Source organism: Sciurus carolinensis, chromosome 4 (assembly GCF_902686445.1).
Source record: "Sciurus carolinensis chromosome 4, mSciCar1.2, whole genome shotgun sequence".
In the NCBI taxonomy this organism is placed as follows: domain Eukaryota; kingdom Metazoa; phylum Chordata; class Mammalia; order Rodentia; family Sciuridae; genus Sciurus; species Sciurus carolinensis.
The window spans coordinates 54033646-54057584 of record NC_062216.1 but is presented as its reverse complement, the minus strand read 5'-3'; the positions used below and the strand labels follow the sequence as shown (position 1 = coordinate 54057584).

At 40.7% G+C, this 23939-nt stretch overlaps 2 protein-coding genes across 7 annotated transcripts in view; both read left to right on the top strand.

The window, feature by feature from the left end:
* The window catches only part of Plekha2 (pleckstrin homology domain containing A2), a 67307-nt gene extending 55261 nt beyond the window's left edge, over window positions 1-12046 (top strand). For all 6 annotated transcript variants that reach the window (XM_047548240.1, XM_047548242.1, XM_047548238.1 and 3 more), the window contains 2 exons: window positions 7546-7623; window positions 8190-12046. In XM_047548240.1, the coding sequence (XP_047404196.1) occupies window positions 7546-7623; window positions 8190-8552 (441 nt within the window). In that variant the 3' untranslated portion in view covers window positions 8553-12046. The remainder of the gene's footprint in view (window positions 1-7545; window positions 7624-8189) is intronic.
* A 370-nt stretch (window positions 12047-12416) lies between these two features.
* Htra4 (HtrA serine peptidase 4) lies at window positions 12417-23939 on the top strand. The gene is made up of 9 exons (XM_047548921.1): window positions 12417-12897; window positions 13547-13646; window positions 14947-15151; window positions 16114-16308; window positions 16741-16773; window positions 18592-18706; window positions 19092-19149; window positions 19534-19629; window positions 23392-23939. The coding sequence occupies exons 1-9, from the start codon at window positions 12417-12419 to the stop codon at window positions 23555-23557; spliced, it is 1449 nt and encodes a 482-aa protein (XP_047404877.1). The 3' UTR covers window positions 23558-23939.

Sequence of the window (23939 nt, the reverse complement as noted above, 5' to 3'; positions counted from 1 at the left end):
TTGTATGCGACGGTGGTGGATGCATGGCTTGGAACTTTACTGCACAGAGTCAACCTTAATGTATGCAAACTGAAAAAAAATTTAGGAGATCAGGTGATCACTGCACGAAATGCCAGATGTGCCGAAAGAATCTAAATGTATTACAAATATGAAACAAGGTCCTTGAAAGGAGTGAGGGAATACAAACCAGAAAACAGTGTGATTGGTGTGATTGCTACCTTTAGACTGAGTCACTGGTTGCCATGGACTTGAAAGAAGGGCCCTTCTGCAAGTCTAAGGGAGGCAGAGAAGGTTTCCTGAAGGAAGATACATCTTTGCTGGGTCAGGGTAAGAATGGTCCAGGCAAGGGAGTACATATGAACCAGAGCCTGGAGAAGTGAAGAGCCTGAGGGGGCTGGGCAGCTAGGTGCTGAGGACCCAGGCAGCCTGTGTGCCTTGGTAGACAGCTTGTGCTTTATCCTGAGTTAGTGCCTGGAAGCTTAAATGAGGGGACTGACCTGGTCAGGTTTTGCCTTTAAATATGGCATGTGGACTTGAGCAAGTTATTTAACTTTCAGAGTTTGGTTTTCCCTATCTGTAAAATGAAAATGAAAAACTCATCCCCAACTCTTCTAGTGATACGCTGTTGTAGATTGCTGTGCCCAGGGCAGGGCAGAGGCCACAGGACAAGGGCTGTTATAATAATTGGTAAGAGATGAAGGAAGCCTGAACTTGGATAGATGGGGCAAAGTTGGAAATTTAAGAGATATTAAAGAGGTAAACTTTCCAGGACTTGAGATTTGGTTGGATGAAGGGAGAGAGAGTGGGGAGGTCAGGATAATGCTCATATGTTTTGCTTGAGCCTAAGTGTGGCTGATGTATCTGTCACTTCCATGGGAGCACAAAAGGAGGAAATTGTTGAGGGGAAGGGCAAGGTTGGCATGGGTGATTCTGAATCTACAGTGCTTGTGAGACTTCCAAGGAGACGTGTTATGAGGACCATTGGCTGGACAATGCCTAACACACTGGTCATACTAAATATCTGTCAGGTGAATGATGGTGCTGGTTATAAGACAGTGATTATAAGAAACCTGGGCTGAAGATATTGATTTGAGAAACCAAAAAATGTTCAGAAGACATCGTTTTATCTACATGAGTGTATACACGATTCCTAAAAGATTCTTGTCACTTCTATCCTCCTTTTCCTTGAATCCCCACATTTCTGGGATAAAATGATTTTGGCACCACCCTGAATAAATAAATGAATGAATGATCAAATTAGTTTATAGTACCTAACTCAGAATGGAAAGTCAGAGAAGAATATAGATGAAAAGAATCATTAAATATATTTGTCAATTCATTTAGAAGTAGCAACTATAAACTCACTGTAAGTTAAAATATACTTTGTGAAAAATAACTTTCTAAAAATCAACAAGAGGAGAAGTATTTTATATATTTGTAAATCTGTTTAATGGCTGGCTTAGTAGACGACAATCAAATTCTCATTATCTGCTTCTGCATTCTATCTGTAGCCATATGTTGTTTTGATTAAGAAACATGAAAGTCTGGCTTTACACAAATATGTACTGGAAAAAGAAATATTTTAATATCCTTTTTGGATAATCATGAATATTCTTCTTTGATTCTATACTCAAAACTTGACAAATGGTAATTTCTTGATGTGTAGGTACAGTGTGGAATCTGAAGTCATATCTATAAACTTTCATATTCTTAGATTAAAATCTATTAGTCAGTTTTGCACTTCGAATAGATATTTTTTATTCATGCCAGGTTTTATAACAGCCTGCATTATTCATTTGGAAAATACTGGTCTCACTGAGGTATGCAGATCTTCAAAATGTTGACACATTTTACAATGTAATATTTAAAAAATCACAATCATTAATATTACTAGCAAAGTCTTTACATATGGAAATTTGAGCTCATGGAGGTAGGAACAAACTTTCTGGAATTCTAATTTTTGCTCGGAAAGCTCAACATTTGGCAACATTGGCAAAAAAAATGATTTTTCCTTGATGTTACAGGCTCATTTCATTCTTTTTTAAAAAATTTTTCTTTTTGTAGTTATAGACAGACAACAACACCCTTATTTTATTTGTTTATTTTATGTGGTGCTGAGAATCAAACCCAGTGCCTCACACATGATGGCCAAGAACTTTGCCACTGAGCTACATACAGCCTCAGCCCTTTTTTTAAAAAAATATTTTTTTAGTTGTAGATCGACACAATGCCTTTATTTTATTTTATTTTATTTTATTTATTTTTATGTGGTGCTGAGGATTGAACCCCAATCTTCATGTGCTAGGCAAGTGCTCTACCACTGAGCCATAATCCTCATTCATTTTTGAGAAAAAAAAATCTACCAAATTTCTAAGTGTGAATAAATTAGATTGAGTTTGTGTGTCAGTCATTTGTTCCAAGTGAAAATCATGTGCAAAGGTTAAAAAAAAATTGACTACTTCTGTAGATTGGTGCTGAGGTGCCAAAAATTTTACCATAATGGTTTTCTGACCTGCCTTCTAAGTTAGGCTCAGTATATCTGCCAAAAAGAACTCTGTCTTCAGCATCTGAGAAGGCTAGACGCATGAGCAGAGGGGATCTAGGCAGAAGAAACAGCTCTTCGGACAGAGAAGAAAGACCTGGGATGGTTTCTGACTACTTAGGTGTTGATCATTTAATTTGTGTGTCACATTGATGTATAATTTGTACCCTGTAATCTCTCATACTTTGTAGTCTTTGCTGTTTAAGAACAAAAAAGCAACCATTTAGTGGACACTCAGATGTTCCAGACACAGTGCTAAGCAACTTATAGGCAGTGTACCACTTAATTCTTGGCCATCTCTGAACTCATCTCCATTTCACAAGAGAACCCAGAGTCTCTGAAGGTAAATTATTTGTCTGGTTCATATACCCAGTAACTTATGGAACTACTGGAGGCACCAGGTGCTGGAGAAAGACTCACTTCTGTTGTATAAGAGCAGCAGTTCCAGAACCCAAGATGTAGAGGGTGTGGCCACAGGAACCAGAGAAGTTTGACTCTGTATCAGGGAAGACCCACTTGGGGTTGGGTCATGGTGACCACAGGTTCAGGATCCAGCAGTAATCAGGTATCAAAGCAGGTGGAAAGGTGGGTGATTGAGAAGTTTGTCAGCAGGCAGGCAGTTCTCAGTTCTGGACAGGGGTTCAAAATGAGATTTCAATCCTTGGGATGCATGGCCAGCCACAATCATGATTTATTTCCCCAATCATAGAGGCCTGGGGTATTAAGCAGCTTATCAGGAGGAGGACTCATTATTCAAGATGAGAAATGTGGTTCAAACTGATCTTGGTAACTTGACATGAACCCAGTTGTCAGAACTAGGGTGCTGGGCTGGAGTTGTGGCTCAGTGGTAGAGTACTTGCCCGGCATGTGTGAGGCCCAGGTTCGATACTCAGCACCACATATAAATAAATAAAATAAAATAATCCATTGACAACTAAGAATATTTAAAAAAAAAATTAAAAAAGAATTAGGGTGCTATGAGCTGGGCACAGTGGCACATGCCTGTTATCTCAGAGACTTGGGAGACCCAGTCAGAAGTTTGGGCAATTCAGTGAGACCCTGTCTCAAAATAAAGAAATAAAAAGTGCTGGGGATGTAGCTAGTGGTAGAATGCCCCTGGGTTCATTCCTCAGTTCAACACACATGTGTACACTCCTCCATCCCCCATAAAACTAGGTGCTGTGTCAGGACAGGAGTAGCAATAAGAGAATTCACAAGAGGATTTGCAAAATCTTGGGCCTAACACTCTCTGGATAATTACTATTTTATTCAGACTGCAAACTGAGTGACATCCCCTGGAACTATATAGTGCATTCCACACAGTCATATGTGAAACGGCTGTGTCTATAGATGGGATAGGTTCTTGGAAGAGGGCAGAGGTAATCCTGTATTGGGACAGGAAAGGTTCAAAAGTTGGAAATGGAAGGAGGATCTATCAAAAGATTTAGGTTGGGGGCATTGGCCATAACCAGAAACTGGATGCCTTTTGTTGGCGGCCTCCATAATTCATTACATCAAACCACTGATGCATTATACTGCTGGCGTTATAGTAGGTACTCAGTAAAAGTTAATTGAACTTCAAGAAAACCACATGCTGAAATGACTCATTTTAATACTCTTTGTCCCTTTCATCTCAAAAACTGTGTCACGGTAGTATACTGATTTAAAGTCCTTTGGGTATAGGCCAAGGAGTGGGATAGATGGGTCAAATGGTGGTTCCATTCTAAGTTTTCTAAGGAATCTCCACACTGCACTAATTTGCATTTTCTCCAGCAATGTATGAGTGTACCTTTTTACCCACATCCTCGCCAACACCTATTGTTGCTTGTATTCTGGGTAATAGGCATTCTGATTGGGGTGAGATGGAATCTTAGGGTATTGAACCAAGCACCAGAAACAAATGCACACACAAAAGCACTCCAGAAAGAGGAGAAGGTGTGTTTGGCATTTCCCTTTTTGTTCTACCCAGTTTTGGGCACTCTTTAGTCTCTTAATAATTCACCATGGTGGTTGGACCTCAGCTTGAATTTTTACCTCTAGTTCATGAAGCTACCTTGTGATGTGGTTTTAAGATTATTTTTGAGGGGCTAGGGATATGGCTTAGTTGGTAGAATGCTTGCCTCACATGCTCAAGGCCCTGGGTTCAATCCCCAGCACCACAAAAAAAAAAAAAAAAAAAAAAAGATTATTTTTGAGATTTGGATGAAAGCTAAGTATAGGCTTTCCATAAAAGGTAGCTATGTACATACTCCATAATTCTTTGTGTGTTCACTACTGGGGATTGAACCCAGGGGTGCTCTTCCACCCAGTTATATCCCCAGCCCCCACCTTTTAAAAAAAATTTGAGACAGAGTCTCGTTAAGTTGTTGAGGCAGGCGTTGAACTTGGAATCCTCCTGCCTTATCCTCCCAGGTTAAGGGATTTACCATATACCATAATTTTTGCATACAATATTTTATGTTTCATTGAATTTTTTTTTTTTTTGCCCAAGATCTGGATCCTAGTTCTTAAAGCTAGAGAGATTGTTATTGCAATCCCAATAAAACATTATTCTCTTTCTTCTCATATGAAATCAATTGTAATATCTGCTTTTCTATCTAAATAGTATTTTAAAATTATGTTTAAATAATATTTTTTAAAAATAATGGTTAAAACTACTAATAGTGCCTGTTAATTGTGATTTCTAAAATAGCAGTGTATTTCCACTGGGCACAATGGTGAGCACGCACCTATAATCCCAGCAACTCTGGTGGCTGAGGCAAGAGGATTGCAAGTTTGAGGACAGCCTGGCAACTTAGTGAGACTATGTCTCAAAATAAAAAGGGCTGGGGGTATAACTGAATTGTAGAGCACCTCTGGGTTCAATCCCCATTATTGCAAAATTAAAAAGAAAATGTTTCTTTCTATATGGGATAAATTGCAATACTTGCTTTTCTCTTTGAATTTTATATATATAATATAAATGCCATAGTGTGTGTGTGTGTGTGTACATATATATATATATATACATTACTATATATATATATATATATTACTTTTGTGTGTGCTGGGATTGAACCAGGGCCTTTGCACATTCTAAGCATATACCCTACCACTGAGCTACACCCCAATCCTGCATTGGACATGGATGGTTGTGAGCATTTTGCTAGGATGGTGGAAAGAGTAGCTTAACACCCCTTGAAACTGATTATTGGATTGCCCTCATGGGAATGTTTCAGTCTGTTTAATGAAAATGTCAGATCTCCTTTGAGCTCTGGGAGATGTTTGTTTTTCCCTGTCTCCCAACATTCCCTGTACCAAATCATCTTTTGTTTCCCTAGAAGAAAAAGCCCTAGTAAATGCTTTTCTTCTAATGACTGTATGAAGAATAAGAATTACCTCCATCTCATTCAAATTCTAAATAACCTTTTTTTCCTTCCATATATATTATCTAATTTGATCCTGACAATTTGATCTCTTGAGCTATTATGTGCAGTTTGAGGAGAAAAGATCTCAGGGAGAAAGAGAGCAGTGAATAAATCTGTAATGGTAGAATTTAATTCTCTATTTTCTGCCCTTGTATCATATGACATTAATAAAAAAATACCTAATAGCTTTACACAGTATCGAACAGGCACCATTCAAACATCTTTACCTGATTGAGCTCATTTATTTCTCCCACTAATTCTACCTGTAGAATAAGGTATTCCTAATCTTAGTAAAAGTTTGGAGACTTAATCCTGGTTATTATTTTGGACTAAGGATGATTTTATCTTTTTCTTGGGAAACTACCAGATTTTCATATAACTGGAGAGGGTCAAGGGGAGGGAAAATGTAAATACATTTGCAGGTATAGCACACATGAGAGGTGTTCACCTTGGGCCCTTGGTGCTACACCCTTTTTGACCTAGTGTTCTTGGTCACTGTCTATGCACATGTCCAACCAAGGATGGTTTGTTTTGGGGTGAAAGGAAGGAGTAGGTGCAAATCTAAGGATTAAAAAGCCAACCAAGCAACCAAATCTGGTCATGTTTTATCCTGATAGAAAGCAAACAGAAGGAACCATTTTGGGCAAGAAAGAAGTCAGGAGAGGACTTGGAGAACTTTGGGGTTGACATGTGGTGTTTGCACATACTTTTGCACATGCATGGGAAGGCTAACAAACAAATTTCTGGAGGTCATGGATTTAGTCCAGTTTCCACCTCTGTGGCTGGCACCAGTTGGAGCATGTAACATTGAGTAGGCTCTTAGTAAACGTCTGCAGATTTCACTTGAACTCAACCCTTCTCAGACTGTGAAGTGCTGAGAAGCTCCACCGGCAGTGGCTAGACCTCTTGATTTTTCTCCCTCTTTTCAGAGGCACTGCTGCCCCCTTCTGGGTTTGGTGGGTTGTTTCTGGGGAAACTACTGGGATATCTCAACCTGGTCCCTGCATATTCTTAAATTTAGCTCTCCTAAACCCACAACTTTTGAAGCCTGGGTGGATTTTTCAGGACAGACCCCTGTAGCTTGTGCCTTGAGAGATAAGACATAATAATCATACATACCTTGGAGTTGCTCAGGGATTTGACTTGAATGGAATTGAAAGCAGGACTATTCTGTTGAGATCATTACAGTGGAGAATAAGAAGAACTCGAATCTAGACCAGCCATAAACTTGACCTTTGGCCTTTTGGGGCCTCATTTTCCTTTTTTTTGTGAAACAAGGAGGCCAGACTGGGTCAGTATTTTTCCAGGCAGGGTGAGGAACTTCAACAGGGACACCATACTAAGCTCTCCCCACCCCCACTGTCCTCGCCCCACTTTAGAACAACTCTACTTTGAGGGTCCTTGTTTATTGGGTGTTGAATAAGATATTGCAGGGCAAAAATGCCCTCAAACCCTGCAAGCCACTGGACGAGATGATTTCCGAGATCCTTTCCAGCCCTTAATGGTGTGATTTTATGGACTTCAAATTGAGTCAGAGTCTTGAAAGCTGAAATCACAGGGCCAGAAATGTCCATAAGTGCTGTGGGTGTTTTGCAGGCGGATAGTCCAGAAGACATGCACAGCTGGATTAAGGAGATTGGGGCAGCTGTCCAGGCCCTCAAGTGTCACCCCAGAGTAAGTCACTTCCTTTCTGTTGCATAGTGTCAACTTGGAGAGATTCTCCTGGAGCGGGTGTGTTTTATTTGGTGATATAGGCAAGCAGCCCAGGCCCTAGAAACAGCTGAAGCCACAGACTGACTTGTTTTTCTTTTTCTACTAATTTTGTTTTTATTTTTCTTTTTGGTTGTTGGAGGAGATGAGGTACGGTTGGTCAGAGACACGGAGTTTCTTTAGGTCTCAATGCCAGACAGACCCTGACACATGTGGAATGAATTCTGGTGAACCTTTTAACTTATTTATTTTTTGAGGCAGGATCTTACTATGTGTCTCAGGCTGGCTTTGAACTCCAGGGCTCAAGCATTTCTCCTGCCTCAGCCTCCCGAGTAGCTGAGACCAAGCCACGAACCACTGCACCTGGCTTCACCATGTGTATTTGATTTTCGTAGACAAGTGTCTCTGGACCTATGAGGTGGTGATCATGGGTGGAGATTTTTCTTGGGACTTCAGGATAAACATTGTCAGGAAAAGCCCTTACTTTCCTTTGTCTTTTTTTTTTTTTGCCTTTTTTTGTTTGTTTCTAGGACATGTCCTTTTCCAGATCCGTTTCTTTGACTCGACCTGGAAGCTCCAGCTTTGCAGGTGGGCCTAACTCTATCTTGTGCAGAGGGCGGCCACCTGTGGAAGAGAAGAAGACCCTCTGCAAAGCCCCTTCTGTGGCCTCTGCCTGGCAACCCTGGACACCTGTCCCCCAGGCTGGGGAAAAGCCGCTTCCAGCTGAAGAGACTCCGGAGGACTCTTTGTTCATGCCTCGACTTGGGGAGAGCAGTACTGCTGGGGTGTTGTCAGGCTCCCGAATAAGGCACAGATCAGAGCCCCAGCACCCCAAGGAGAAACCCTTTATGTTCAACCTTGACGATGAAAACATACGGACCTCTGATGTGTGATGAAGCACAGTGCTGTGGGAGGAAGTGGGGGAGGGAGGACTTGAGAGAAAGAGGCATGACTCAGTTTCTCTCCTTGTTGGAGGGACAGTCAGAGGCCTTGATGGCACTCATATTCCTGTGGATGCTGTGGAGGGGCCCAGCCAGGTGGCTTTTTTTTTTTTTTTTGTATTATCAATGCAGTATATTTAATTTGGGGAAATCACTAGGTTAGATCTGTAGGCATACTCAGTAAAGAGATAGCAGTTTACCTCTTGTTGAACTATTCCAAGATCTTCTGTATGATGGGCTACTTTTAGCATCTGCTCTCCTGAGGAGGTTGGGAGTCATTTCATCCTAACCAAGTTTTACTTCCTTGTCTTTGTTTTTGTTTCTTTTTGTTTTGTTTCCAATCTGGGCCCAGGCTCTTAGACCAGTCACCTGGTTTTAGCCCATACATGTGTATTGGTTGAAGTTTGTGAAGCAGGAGATCACAACTAACCCAGTTGAAAGATTTTCAAGTAGGGGAAGACCCAGATTCTGGCTTGACTGGGATCGTTTCTGAGAGGTGGTGTTTAGAATCTGGAACGCGGCCTTCAGAATGTCTGCAAGGGTGGATCCCCCAGGATACCTCCCAGAGGAAGAGATAGGGATCTTTTGTGAGGCCTGGGGAATAATTTAACTCCAGTGCATGAGCCAGTTTTGAAAATTACTCTGTTCTCTTGATGCTATGACCCCAAATTTTGTAGATTGAGTAACAGACCTGTCAGTCTGGTTTCTTTTCAGGCCCCAAGATGGGTATATCAGTGTTAAATACTATGACTGTTGAGAACAGAACAGACATTTCCTTGATAATGGTGTTACTTGGAATGTGTGGGGTTGGTAAGTGTGTGATAATTCATTTGTATGACAGATCAATCTCTATCTCAGAGTTTTAGATTAGGTTAAAAACTGGTGCTGAGAAGAGATGGATCATCCTGCTAAGTTTTTCGATCCATGTTTTCTGTATAGAAGAAAAGTTTTGTTTTGGCAAAGACAGAGTACCTTGAATCCTTGCCTCACAGCTCTTTTTGATGGGCCAACGTCTACTTTTAAGTGCTGTTTATTATATACCTTGGCAGATTTGCTTTCTTCATGTCCTTTCTGTTACCCTTTGGATGGAGTCATGTGTGCTTGCATGATCAAACCCTGTAATCCAATGAGGTTCCATGTGGAAAGATACAAAGATAATCTTGAGACATTATTTTTTTAATGGAATAAAAATGGGGCATAAAAGCATTGATTTAGAGGTTATAAGTTACTGGCTAGAGATTTCCCAGGTAGAAGAGCCTAGAAGGTTGAGTTGCCCAAACAAATTTGAGGGCATATTTTCTTCCAGTGGACAAGATATTATTTTCAATGTCCTTGGGCACATTTGCCTACCTGCCCAACTTCTTTAGTGCATTGCTATCAGAAACTTAAAAAGGATAGAGAACTTGGCTTATTTCTATCTGTAGCTTTCATTAGCTAGACCAGTTAATTATACTTAAATTAAAAATTAGTGACTAGAGGAAGAGACTAAGAGAAGCATTTTTTCCTAAGTAAATCCCAGCTCCTCTTTGTGTCCAAATCTAATGCAGAAGCAAAAACACTTGATGAGAAAAATCTTTAGTGACTTGAGGAGAATCATGTTCTTTCAGGTAGTGTGGTTTTCTTGAAGTATGTTTCACATTAAAAACTCTTTCTGGCTTCATGGTGTTGGAGCTATCCTTCACTCAAGTTTGGCCTTGTGGTCCTGATCTAAAAAGGGAAATCTATTGGATCTTTCTCTCTTCTTCCCACCTTCTTTTAAAAATAAACTCTTGTGTACTTTTGTTCTCAGAAATTCTTGGTTTGGGAATTATTTATTTATGAGCGATCAACCTACTTTGAATAGCCTGATTTTAAGAAACCATTCCAAATTCTTAAAAGTTCCTTGTCTCTGGTTTCACCTTCAGATTTTTCTCAAGAAAATTCTTTGGCTAGTAAATGCAAGTGCACAGTATGTGATGTGGAACTAATGAAAATAAATTAATGTTTGAAATCTCTCTAAACATTCCCTGACTCATGGAAATGATGTCATCTCTTGGTGTTTAAATTGTGAAAATCTACCCATTTTCTTTTTGTAAATCTCTGCTAGGTTAATACTGCTAGAGTAATTGACCATTATAGTAAGCCGATAGTAAAGTCTGTTTTGAAATGGTGTTGAATATAATCCAACTCGTATTATATTAATAAAGGGAAAACAAGGACTCTTATTGGCATATACTTAGGAATACTTGGGAATTCATTGTTAGAACATTGTTAATGTAGTTACAATATATGAAAAATAAAAATATCTTCCATAAAACCTAAAAGCATTTGCATTCCCAAATCCTATTTCAAAATTCCATCTCTGTCCATATTTCTTACTTTCTGACTAATTTCACACCATAGGCTTTTAATATGAGCCAAAGATGGTGCATATATGACCCTAACATTTAGTTTTAAATGTGTGAAATTGAACCAAATGGAAAAAATGGGGTGGGGTGCAGTATAGGTTAGTGGTTAAGTGCTTAAGCTCTGGAATAAATCTGAATTTAAAAGGAACTAAAAAGGTACAGCTTTTTCTTTGGAGAATGAAACTTTATCTGAATTGGCTCTTTCCATGAGGCTTTTGAAGTGGTCCTGACCCGCTTACGTGTAACAGTATTTCAGGTGGTCTTCTCTATAGTTGAACTGCTTATCATTCATTATTATTGAAAACTTTGATGGATGCGCTTACTCACAGTGAGATGATAGTAAAAATAACTTGCCTTTTGCTTTCTGTGAGACATTGTAGGGCTACAGAGTTGTGCACCTTGGAGAGTGACCTCAGGTCAAAATATACTTCTGAGCAGAATGCTGAGCTCCTATGAGAAGGAAAGTAGATTTAAGGTGCAGATTCAAAGCAAAAGTTGATATTGTTTTCTTTCTGAATGTAAATGTGTTCTGATATGGACTAAAATGACCCCATAAACAAACAGCAGATTCAGTAGTTAAGCAGAGGGATATGATGAGTTTGTTTTCAGTGTTAACCAGATAAACAGGCATATGGCCACATTAATAGCATTTTGGAAATTGAATTTCTCAAGTCAGCTTTGTTTATTTACTTTAAACATGTCAGAAATGGACAGGTTTATTAAATATTTTCTACCAACATCTTTTTTTGTTTTTCTTAGCCCTTTTTTTCTGTGTTATTGTGTGCTGCAATTACAGTCACACATGCTAGGTAGAGTTTGAATAAAGCAAATGTTTGGCAAAAACATATTGCGTGATCCCTTCCCCCTCTGCTTATGAAGATGTGGCATGATGTTGTGTTATGTTGAACCAAAATGTTTCAGCTGTGAAACGCACTCGCTGCAAGCACTGAGCTGAGTGCATGGAAACTGTTATGCTTCTCATTTTATGTGATCTCCTAATTGGTATGTAGCAAAAAAAAAAAAAAAAAAAAAAAAAATTCTAAAACTATTTTGTTGCTTGTTTTGTAATAAAACCATGTGAAATACTGTAATGCGATTGTGTGTTTTCTTAATACCGACCTTGGGTGGGTGATCACCTTTGTCAATCTGCCTTCATTATTGCTCTTACGGACTTCACGAGGTAGATCTTTGCTCAGGAAAGGGCTTCGGACCTCCCATTTGTGCTTGGGGGTGGCCCAGATCCCGGGGCGGGACGGTTGGTGGGTGATGTATGGGTGTGTGTATGGAGAGGTCTGCCAGGCTCTGCCCCTTAAAGCCTGGAGGCTGGTGGAGGCGGCAACCTGGCCAGGAAAGTGTTGTTCATTTTAGACCAGCTTGAGTCCAGAGTGAAGTAACTGGAAAAGTGCAAGCAAAGGAAGAAGAAAGCAAGATGAACAGACCTCTGCTGCAGCCAGCTGGGCTTGGACAGTTCCTTCTGCTGTGGCTGCTGCTGACCCCGGTACCTGTGGCCAGGGTCGAGGCAAGGAGGTCCAGGGCCTTACTGCCCTGCCCCGCGGTCTGTGAACGGACGCGCTGTCCCCCGCTGCCCACCTGTTCCGCCGGGACGACGCCAGTGCTCGACCGCTGCCGTTGCTGCCGTGTCTGCGCTGCGACAGAGGGCGAAGCCTGCGGCGGGGCGCGTGGCCTGCCATGTAGCCCCGGGCTGCAGTGCGGCGCGCCCTTCAGCCGGGAGCAGGTCGGCGGCCCCTGGCTAGGCACCTGCGGCTGCCCGGCAGTAGGGGCGGCCGTGTGTGGCAGCGACGGGCGCACCTATTCTAGTCTGTGCGCACTACGCGCGGAAAACCGCGCTGCACGCCTCCGTGGCGAGCTCCCGGCTGTGCCTGTGCAGAAAGGGGACTGCGGGGATCCAGGTGAGCGTAACGACTGTCTGCACTCAACACTTTTTGAACTTTTTTCTGGGTTGCCCAGGCTGTTCTCGAACTCCTGGACTCAAGTGATTCTCCCTCCTGTCTTCGGAGTAGCTGGGATAATAGTTATATGCCACCGCGCTCAGCTACCCACTCACCCCAAGCCCCCTTTTCTTGGGGACACTGCAGGTAGAACTCTCCGGCAAGTTAGGTAAGCGCTGTACCGCTGAGCTACACCCCAATCCTTGAAGCATAATTCATCATTCCCTTATTTCAATGACACAGTTCGCGCGCGGCCCACTGTTTTATTTGCCTCAGGTATTCAACATTTGTTTGTTTGTTTCAGATTTTTTTGTCCTCCTTAATAGGTGTCTCTTTACCAGGTGCCACGCGTTTTCTCCCCATTCACCTTTTGAATACCGTCTTCCCTTTTTAATTCTTTTCTAACTGGTGTGACAGGTCTGGTTTTCTTGAGGTGTTAGAGTAAGGGGTCGCAATCAACACCGAGGAGTGGGAAGCCTGAGGAGAGGGAGGAGGGGGAAGAAGGAGAACAAGGGAGGAGAAAGATGGACGGGAAGATTTGAGATATTGCACCTGGTACTGTCAGGGAGCCAGACTTCCTCTGCCCCAAGCACGGAGCATTTCTTCACAGGGACCAGAAGCGCAGGCCGGGTCCGAAGCAAATACAACTTCATCGCCGAGGTGGTCGAGAAGGTAGCGCCATCTGTGGTTCACCTGCAGCTGTTTCGCAGGTAAAGGACACGGGGAGGATCAATTACCACATACTCCTTCCAACTGCCTTACCTACTGCAGGCCTTTACAAACATCATTGAATGTTAACACTGAGGAAACCGAGGTTCAAAGAAGTTGCGGGGGATGGAACTCAGTGGCAGAGTGCTTGCTTAGCGTGCACTAAAGCCCTGGGTCCCATCCCATTAACAAAAATAAATAAATAAATAAATAAAAATAAAAATCTGTTCAAAGCTTTTTAGAAAAGGGCAGCAGCACAAGGATACAAGGATTCTGATCTCCAAATCAGAGCTAGTCCTGAATACTGAGGTGCCTGAGGTTTCTTTCTCTCTCATGTCCCAAAGACAAAATTTAAGGTTAGAGGGAAGAGGGTGGTGATCTTGCCCAACACCATCACTTGCATGCAAGGAAATCCAAATCCATACGGCAGATTTTTTTTTTTTTTTTTTTTTTTTGTACCAGGGATTGAATCCAGGGGCACTTAACCACCAAGCCATATCCCCAGCCCTTTAAAATATTTTATTTAAAGGCAGAGACCCACAGTCATGGTGGCACATGCCTGTAATCTCAGCAGCTCTGAAGGCTGAGACAGGAGAATTGAGAGTTCAAAGCCAGCCTTAGCAATTTAGTGAGACCCTAAGCAACTCAGTGAGATGCTGTCTCTAAATAAAATCCCAAAAGGGATGGGGATGTGGCTCTGTGGTTGAGTGCCCCTGGGTTCAATCCCCAGTACCAAGGGAAAAAAAAAAAAAAAAAAGACAGGGTTCTGCTAAATTGCTGAGGCTGACTTTGAACTTATGATTCTCCTGCTTCAACCTCTGGAACTGCTGGGATTACAGGCATGAGCCACCATGCCCAACCAGAAGACAAATTTTATCCTATGTCACAAGGCCAATTGATAGTGAAAACTAAGCCAGAACCAGATCTCTTGGACTCCCTACCTGCCTGTGTTCTTGAATCTGTGGCAGTATAGCCCCACAATATTAGAATTAGGTTTGGCTTCTTTGCAGCAGAGGACCCACATATTGCTGCACTGACCAGCTCTGAAGAAGGGAGCAGTGCCCTGGAAAAAAGGAGAGTTGGAACCAGCTTTCAATCATTTTCACCAGACATGACTAAGGCAGGATACATGCAGTTCATTTACATGTGGAGAAGATGAAAACTGACAGGGAAAAGTAAAATGTTTGAGAAAACGGAGATGGAGATATGTTTAATAAATGTAAGGTACCCACGATTCACAGATGGCAGCTGAATTCCCTGATCTTCCTGCCCTCTGCTTATACTGTTGTCTTACGGAAACAGGTCACCTCTCAGCGGCAAGGAAATTCCTGCATCCAGTGGCTCTGGGTTCATAGTGTCTGAGGATGGTCTCATTGTTACCAATGCTCATGTCCTCACTAACCAGCAGCGGATCCAGGTGGAGCTCCAAAGTGGGGCTCAGTATGAAGCCACTGTTAAGGAAGTTGACCATAAATTGGATCTTGCACTTATTAAGATTGAGCCAAATGTAAGTATTTAGAAGCCAAATCAGAGTCTGCATATTTGGAGATTTTTCTTCTATTCACTGATATATTCTGTCCCGTACTCTCACACCACATTTTTTTTCCATCTAGTATATGCTTTTTTCTGTGTTTCATTCCCTCTTTTGTGTTTTTAATTCCATACCTGTCTATACATCCCTGATAATCTATATTAATTGATTTTCTCGCTCTCTCTCTCTCTCTCTCTGTGACTTTTCTTCAGCAGATGCTGTAATGCTGCTTCTGAGAAAATAATTTCTCTGTTAAGATACCAGAAATTATTGCAATGGGCTCAAAGGTGCTAAAGCATACTTTGAGGGTCTTGCTACACAAAGATATACTAAAAGCATCAACATGTCATCTGAGATCTTTTAAATTAAAAAAAATTTAATATTTTGAAACAGGGTCTTGCTAAATTGCTGAGGCTGATCTTCAACCTTGAAATTCTCTCACCACAGCCTCTCAAATAACTGGGGTTACAGGCATGGGTCCCTGTGCCCAGCCAGAACTGCTTTTGATAAGATCCCCAGGTGTTTTATGTGCACATTAGAGTTTGAGAAGTACTATTCTAGGTGATCTCCTTGCTGTTGCTGGCTTATTCACTGTAAACTGTTGAGCTGGAATGGTGCTAAGCAAATTGGTCATGTCAGTTCACATCCACCTGTTACTTCAGTGGTGGTTTACTAATTGTGATTTTTACAAAATAATAATTTTCAATCTCAGAGATGATCCTGATCATCTTAACAAGTAAGAGCTTGGTGGTCATTGGACTTTGAGAAGGAAGTATATAAGGCAGTCATAGAACTTGTCTGAGAGGGTACTTCTTAGATAAGTACCAAAATGACAGAGATGGTGTTATACATGTGTTATACACATACTTTGGTTGATTCTGCTCTGGATTTGTTCATTACCCTTTTTGTCCTCCTTGGCCCTCCTCATCTGTATGCAGACTGACCTTCCTGTGTTGCTGCTGGGAAAATCATCTGATCTTCGGGCTGGAGAGTTTGTGGTGGCCTTGGGCAGCCCATTTTCTCTACAGAACACGGTGACTGCAGGGATTGTCAGCACCACACAGCGAGGGGGCAAAGAGCTGGGGCTGAAGGACTCAGACATGGATTACATCCAGACTGATGCCATCATTAATGTAAGTCACTTAGGAAGTCTTTCTCAGTCCCAGAGAAACTGATAGTATATAGAGAGAAGACTTCAGAGAAACCTCTTTTCCCTTTGGTATGTTAAGAGGTCAGTTAGAAACTAGGAGAGGAATGGAATGCTGCGTTGTTAGAATTGAGCCTGTTGGATGTGATCATTAGCATTCATGCTATCAGATGGTCTCTTAGGGTTGGATATAAAGGTCATCGCTGTTGTAGCATGTGGGGTCCTTTAGCTGTTGGTCTTCACCTGTACTGACTTCAGTATTGGGTATGATAGGTGGCCCAATTTTACCTTCCTTGGTAGTACAGGAGCTCACTAGAGCAGACTGCTTCTGATAAGCTTCATTGGGAACTATGTATAAATGCCATGGAGAAATATATTCATTAGCTTTACTGATGACTTTTTCAACTTCTGTCTTTAGCATGGAAATTCTGGGGGGCCTTTGGTGAACTTGGTAAGTGGCCATTTTTCTTTCTGCTTCATATTTCTTCCTAACTTTCAGAAACTTTCCAAATTCTATGATGCAGATTTGGGAGCCACTCTTGTGTAGAGAGCTGTGGAAAAATGTTTTTCTATTCTTGGATTTAAGAAAATGGTTAGGAAAACATTCAAGATCAATGATGGATTTATCATCATGGTGTGTGATCTCATTCCACCAAGAGCACCAGGGTTTTGGCTATGCTCACTTTGAAGGTTTCCTCTTCAACATGCTTTCTGTTTTCATTGGATAGTTACCAGAAGCCTGGATTTATACCAAATGACCAACTGTGCTATGTTATGTACATTCTTGAAGACTCCCCTGCTGCATATGAAGAACTTCCTCATCTAGAAATGCTATTTTAAAAGGTGCTCTGTCCAGGTGTTTAGTCTTGACCTTCTTATTGATGACAGGAAAGTCCCAGCCAGAATCCTCTGCTCTGCCATGTCTTTTATTCTTATATTTTATAGAGTGTCTGTAGTGGAAATGCCAGGGTTTCTAGTTGCTCAATTACATGTGAAAATATAACTGAATACAATACTGTTTGACTCATGCTTTCTGAGTCCCTTGGAACTGATTGATTTTGCTTCTTCTTTACATATTACATTTGCATTTAAGAGTATTAATTGTATGTGAAATGATTGAGAACTGTTTACTTATAACATTGCATGTAATTTTGGGGGCCTGCCTTCTCCATTAGACAATGAGTTCACTAGGCTAAGGATAAAATGAAGAATTTCAGACCATACTCCAGACCTATTGAATTACAATCTGTATATTCCTACAATCAGAAATCTTTTTTCTATCTTTGCCATTACTAACAAGGACTAAAGGATGAGGAAGTGCATGAAGAGGAAAGTAGATCCTTCCTTCCTTCCTTCCTTCCTTCCTTCCTTCCTTCCTTCCTTCCTTCCTTCCTTCCTTCCTTTCCTTCTTTCTTTCCTGGGAATTAAACCCAGAATGTTTTACCATTGAGCTACATCCCCATTCATTACTTTTTATTCTGAGACAGGGTCTCACAAAATTGCTGATGGTTTCACTAAGTTGCTGAGGCTGGCCTTGAATTTGCAATCCTCCTTCCTTAGCCTTCCAAGTTGCTGGGTTTATAGGCATATGCCAAGGGGCCCGGCAAGAGGAAAATATTTTCTATTTCATAACTTTGGTTTAGCAGATATTTGTTCACTAAGGTCAATTTTACTAATTCTTCTGCATAATTTGAGTGTTGCTGAACATCCAAAATCTTTTTGACCTTTAACATGTTTATTTTTAGTTTCACTTAAGTAATAAAAAGGCAAATACTCCTTGTCCTCTTGTGTCAAAACCTAAAGTGTAGTTCACTTTTAAGAATCAACATGGGCTGGGGCTGTAGCTCAGTGGTAGAGTGCTTGCCTTGGATGTGTGAGGGACTGGGTTCAATCCTCAGCACCACATAAAAATAAATAAATAAAGATATTGTGTCCATCCACAACTAAAAAAAAATCTTAAAAAACCAGTGTAATTTGCTGAAGGAAAAAATGAGCTCAAGGTAAAGAAAAAGAAGTTATCAGCAGCTTTGAAACTTTGACTGTGAAACAGAGTAACTTTTACCCCAGTACAGTTCCCCCTCTTCCTTGTCCTATCACACTACTAGCCTTGTAATGTCTTCTGCTCTCTATTGAAGAAATGCAGATTTCCTCTCACGTTCCCCCTGTTTCCCATTCTAAGTGACTACTCCCCATCTCTTCCTGATTTTCGCACTGTTCAGTTTGCAAAGCTTCATGACTGATAACTGAATGACGTCCCCTTCCTTGCCAGGATGGTGATGTGATCGGCATAAACACACTGAAAGTGACTGCGGGAATCTCTTTTGCAATTCCCTCAGATCGAATCAGACAGTTCTTGGCAGACTATCACGAGCGCCAGTTGAAAGGTGAAGGTAGTTGGGCGTTTTTTGTCTTCTCTTGTTTTTCAGGAATGCTCAGTCTTTTGTGGAGATAGCCTTTTGAGTTCTACATACTGATCATCAGTTCTCAGATGATGGTTTGAGTGACCCTACTGGGGAACTAGGCACAAAACTAAGCATGAGATGTACCCAGAGGCACTGGAATTGAACGAGTGGGGATATGAAACCTGGGGGCTGGAGGTGGGGAGGTGTGTACGTGCTGATGACGAATGTTCCCTGAAGCAAGTATTCACGGCAGGCGGTGTGCAAGGGCAGCTATGATAGCAGAGGATCTGGGATTTGGGTGTCGTTAAGCTCTGCCAAAAGGAAAGAAGTTTCATTGTTAGTCACATGTTACAATTTTCTTTTCTAGGAAAGGCTCCTTTGCAGAAGAAATATCTGGGTCTGCGAATGCTGCCCCTCACTCTGAAGTAAGCATGAGTTTGACCATGTCTGGGTTGTTTCTCAGATGCAAAAGCCATAGCTAGATGGTTTTAATAGAAACGTGAAAGCATTTGGACTTCAGTGAGTGTACTCCTGTGACCAGAGTGTCCTTTTGTCATAGGGTATGTGTCTGCCTCTGCATGCACCAGCATTCACTGTTCTCTTTGGGGCTGTATTGTATCATGTCCAGAGATTCTAGACTTTGGCATGGAGGACTGGACAGCACCCAGGGGAGGGTGATTGTGATTGGCTGGGTTCTCATGGGTGCCTGTGAACCTTAAGTAGAACAGACAGAGTACGTATTAAGAGTTCCAGGTTTGAATCAGGGCTCAGGAGGTGACATCACTGTTCGCTAACCTTCTCACTTCTAGCCTTCTTCAAGAAATGAAAAGGCAAGATCCAGATTTCCCTGATGTGAGTTCTGGGGTTTTTGTATATGAAGTAATTCAAGGAACAGCTGCTGAAAGGTAAGCAAACTGCAGGTCTTTGTCCAGCCTCAGGTGTCCTTTTTAGCTGTGTTCCATGGCAAAGGCATGTAAGATTCTAGACTTGCTCTGATACTGTGGCCACTGCCTACATGTGGTGTGTGTTGAACATCTGAAATGTGGCCAGTATGACTCAGGAACTAAATTTAAAACTTATTTAACTTTAATTGATTTAAGTGAAAAAATCCCAGAAGCAATATAAAATATATATATTTTTTGTTTTAGAAAGACTGAATTTCACTGTAATCACTGTGTTCTGTAATTTATCATTATTGTATAATGGCATATTGAGCATGTGTTATTTTGGGTGGATTTTAAAGACTAACCTGTAACAAACAGTATAAAATACCTATCAAGAATTTAAAAATATTGCTGGGCATGGTGGCGTACACCTGTAATCCCATAGGCTCTGGAGGCTGAGGCAGGAGGATCATGAGTTTAAAGCCAGCATCAGCCAAAGTGAGGCACTAAGCAACTCAGTGAGACCCTGTCTCCAAATAAAATACAAAATAGGGTTGGGGACATGGCTCAGTGGTTGAGTGCCCCTGAGTTAAATCCCTGGTACATGCCCCCACCCCCTGCAAAAAAAATTAAAAATATTTATTATATGTTAAAATGATAATATTTTAAGTGTACTGGGTTAAATAAAAGAAACCATTAAAATTATATTTGCTTAAATTTTTTTAATGTGGCTACTAGAAAATATAAAATGACATGTGGCTTGCATTATGTGTCTATTGGAAAGTGCTCTTATGCGTCAATAGCCTATGTTTAAATTAATTTTGCTAGGAATTAGTAAATCTTCTATTTCTTTTTTTCTGGTAATACAAGAACTCTACCACTGAGCTACACTCCCAGTCGTCAAATCTACTCTTTCAATATCAATAATTACAGGGCTGGGGCTGTGACTCAGTGGTAGAGCACTTGCCTAGAATTTATGAGGTACTGGGTTCAATCCTCAGCACCACATAAAAATAAATAAATGGAAAATAAAGGTATTGTGTTCATCTATAACTAAAAAAAAATTAAAAAATCAATAGTTATTATTAACTCTTATGGTATTCAGTAATTAATAACTTAGATATTAGTGACTATCAACTAATAGTAAATAATTAAATCGTTAAATAATTAACTATCAGTTAATAAGAATGGGAAGAATCAGAGTGCTAAAGGTCTTACTACATATTGTAGGTTTTTAAAAAACACCTTTTTGTTTGTACTGTAGATGACATTGAGAGGGCAGTGCTGAAATCTGCATCATAAATCAAAGGTTAGAACAGTCCCCTGAAGAAGGTTCTTCAGCTGGTTTCATTATTGGAATATTTAATATTAGGAAAGGGGTGGCTTTTCCTATAAGTATTATTTTCCTGGGTCTAGCACTTCTAACATTACCTTTCTCTCACCATTTTTATTTTTCAAGAGCTCAGGAATCTGTTTAGACTATCAACTCTTTTGTAGAGGGAAAATTCATCAGTACTAACCCTTCAGCATGGCTAAGTGCTAGGTCTCATGCTACTAAATCTGGTTTGTCACAGGCCTTTCTAGACTTTCCTCATTCCTGCTCTGCTCCTACCTCCTTATGTTTAACTTTTGGTCCAGGGCCAAAGAGACTCCTTCTAGCTTTCTAAGTTGTTGCCACTCAAAATGTGGTCTGAAACCACATTAGCATTGGCTGGAGCCAGTAAGAAAGGCAGAATCACAGGACACCCTCTAGCCACTGAATCAGAACCTGCATTTCTCTCTATTCCTCCTCTTCATTTTCGTCCTCCTCCTTTCTACTGCAGTCCCTGCTCTTCCCCGACCCCCCGTGCTAAGAACCAAATCCAGGGTCTTGCAGAAGCTAAGAACATACTACTCTACCACTGGGCTATGTCTAGCCAGAATCTGCCTTTTTTTCCCCCCAGAATCTGCATTTTTAACAAAATCCCCAGGTGGTTTGTATGTATGTGAAAAGTGAGAATTACTGCTAGAAATCATGGATAAGTTGAAATACATCCTTTCTGGCTTTCCCCCACTTATACATAATAATAATGATAACAGTTACAGTAATAACAGTTGGCACTCAGAAAGCATTTACTACATCTCATCAGGCACCATTTAAAGTGTGTGTGTATATGTATGTATATATATATATATATATAATTTTTTTTTTATCTATCTATCTATCTATCTATCTATCTATTTTGAGATGGAGTAGAGTCTCACTATGTTGCCCAGGCTGGACTCAAAACTGCTAGGTTCTGATGATCTTCCCAAGTCAGCCTCCTGAATGACTGGGACTACAGGTGCACACCACTGTGCCCAGTCTTTTGTATACTTGTCTGAGACCCCCGCAATTTTATGATATGGGTATTATTTTCCAGGGAAGTAGCTGAGGTTCAGAGAAGTTGAGTAACAGTTAAACAATAGGTCAGAGAGCAGGGATGTGGACCCCGGCTTAATCCCTTTATTATACTGCTTTTCTGACTGCTGTTCTCATTCCTGAGGGGCAGAGTGATTTAGTGGTAGGAAGAGAGCTTTTAAAGTCTGAAAGACCCAGGATCAAATCCTACTTTAGTCTCTTACAAGTTGTGTGATATGGGGAAAGCCATTTATCCTGTTTTGAACCTAGTTCTTCATATTTGGTGCATAGTAGACACTCCGTAATAACTCAGTTTTCTTTCTTGTTTTTTTTTTTCACTCACAGAACTCTTATGAATTAAGTTCCTCTTTCTTTGTGCACATGGTCCCATGTCAGACCCCTAAACTGTTGTTGCTCTAAAGGCTTTTCCTGCATTTAGCTTTAAAGCATTTCTTTGTATCCTCTTGCTTTAAATTTCCTATTTTTCCTTCCTTTCTTCCTCCCTCCCTCCCTCCCTCACTCACTCACTCCCTCTCCCTCCCTTCCTTTGGAATTGAATCCAGGGCCATGCAGATACAGATACTAAGCACATAATTTACCACTGGCCTACATCCTCAGCCCTTCCTATTTCTTTTTAAGCTTCACATATCTTGGTAATCTTTCTACATTGTCATTTTTTTCTTGAGCTCCCCATTAATTCCTTAATCATCATCCCCTTAGATGATGTTTGCAGGAGTCATTTAAGGCCCATCACAAGCTTGGCTACGTACTTTCTGCAGTTTTGTATTTGGAGCTGTTCTTTATTTCTAGAATATATATTCTGTGTGAAACATATATGTTGGAGACTGAATATAAAAACAGCTTTGGGGAAAAGGAGCGTAGAGCCCAAACTTTAAATGTTTAGACTTGGAAGTTTGACTGGCTTTTGATTTACTGAAGCAGAACTTCTACAAGGCAGCTCAACATACTCTTAAGTTCCATAAACTGTGAGCTGTTCAAATCAAACTTATCAGAGTACAACTGTGGTGAAAAATGTATTGCTTGGTCTTTGCATTTTTGCTGGTGAGATTGGAAATGTGCTTGAGGTGAAAAGAAGTGAGAGGTGTATAGAAATTAAAAGCTAAACTCTCTATTCCAAGTCAATTCCTATATATGAGAGTAGTAAACTTACTCATGTTTTTGATGGAATATTAATTTTTTAAATGTAAATAGGATTGTTGTCCTCCAAGTGATTTTGCAGGTTATCTCACAGAGAGCCCTCATATTTGGAAGGATTAAGATTATTTCTAGTTTCCTGGTTTACATGTTTAGGGCAAACAAAATTGTAGTGCTGTAAGAGAGAAATTTGGAAATAAGTAAAAACTCTTAAACTTTCACACTTTCTTTTCTTCCTTTCTTCTCAGCTCGGGTTTGAGAGACCACGATATAATTGTCAGCATAAATGGGCAACCTGTTACAACCACAGCAGATGTCACTGAAGCTGTTAAGGACAATGATTCCCTTTCCATGATTGTGCGTCGGGGAAGTGAAACCTTGTTCCTGACAGTAACACCTGAAATAATCAATTAAGTATCTTGCTTTAAAGAGATTATTTAACAAAACACAAATTTTATTACCTGAAGAAATGCCAAAAATGGCAGGGGATTTTAGGATCTCTTTCTTATGAGGAAAAATGGATGATTTAAACACACACACAGAGTCTGAGATCATTAGGTTGAGGGTGCTGTTCTCCTGCAAAGACTTCCTAAGCCAAGTTGAAGAAGGTCATGGTGCCAGGAAATCTGGGGAGCTGATAGGAATGGATATGAAACAACTAAAATAGGCAGTTTCTAATAAACCCTGCTGGAGGGACACTTTAGTATTTTAAATTGTCACTACAGTCACAAACTAGATATAACAAGCATAAAACATGTCTGTCTATCAAATATGAAGAAATAGCCTGGATCCAGGT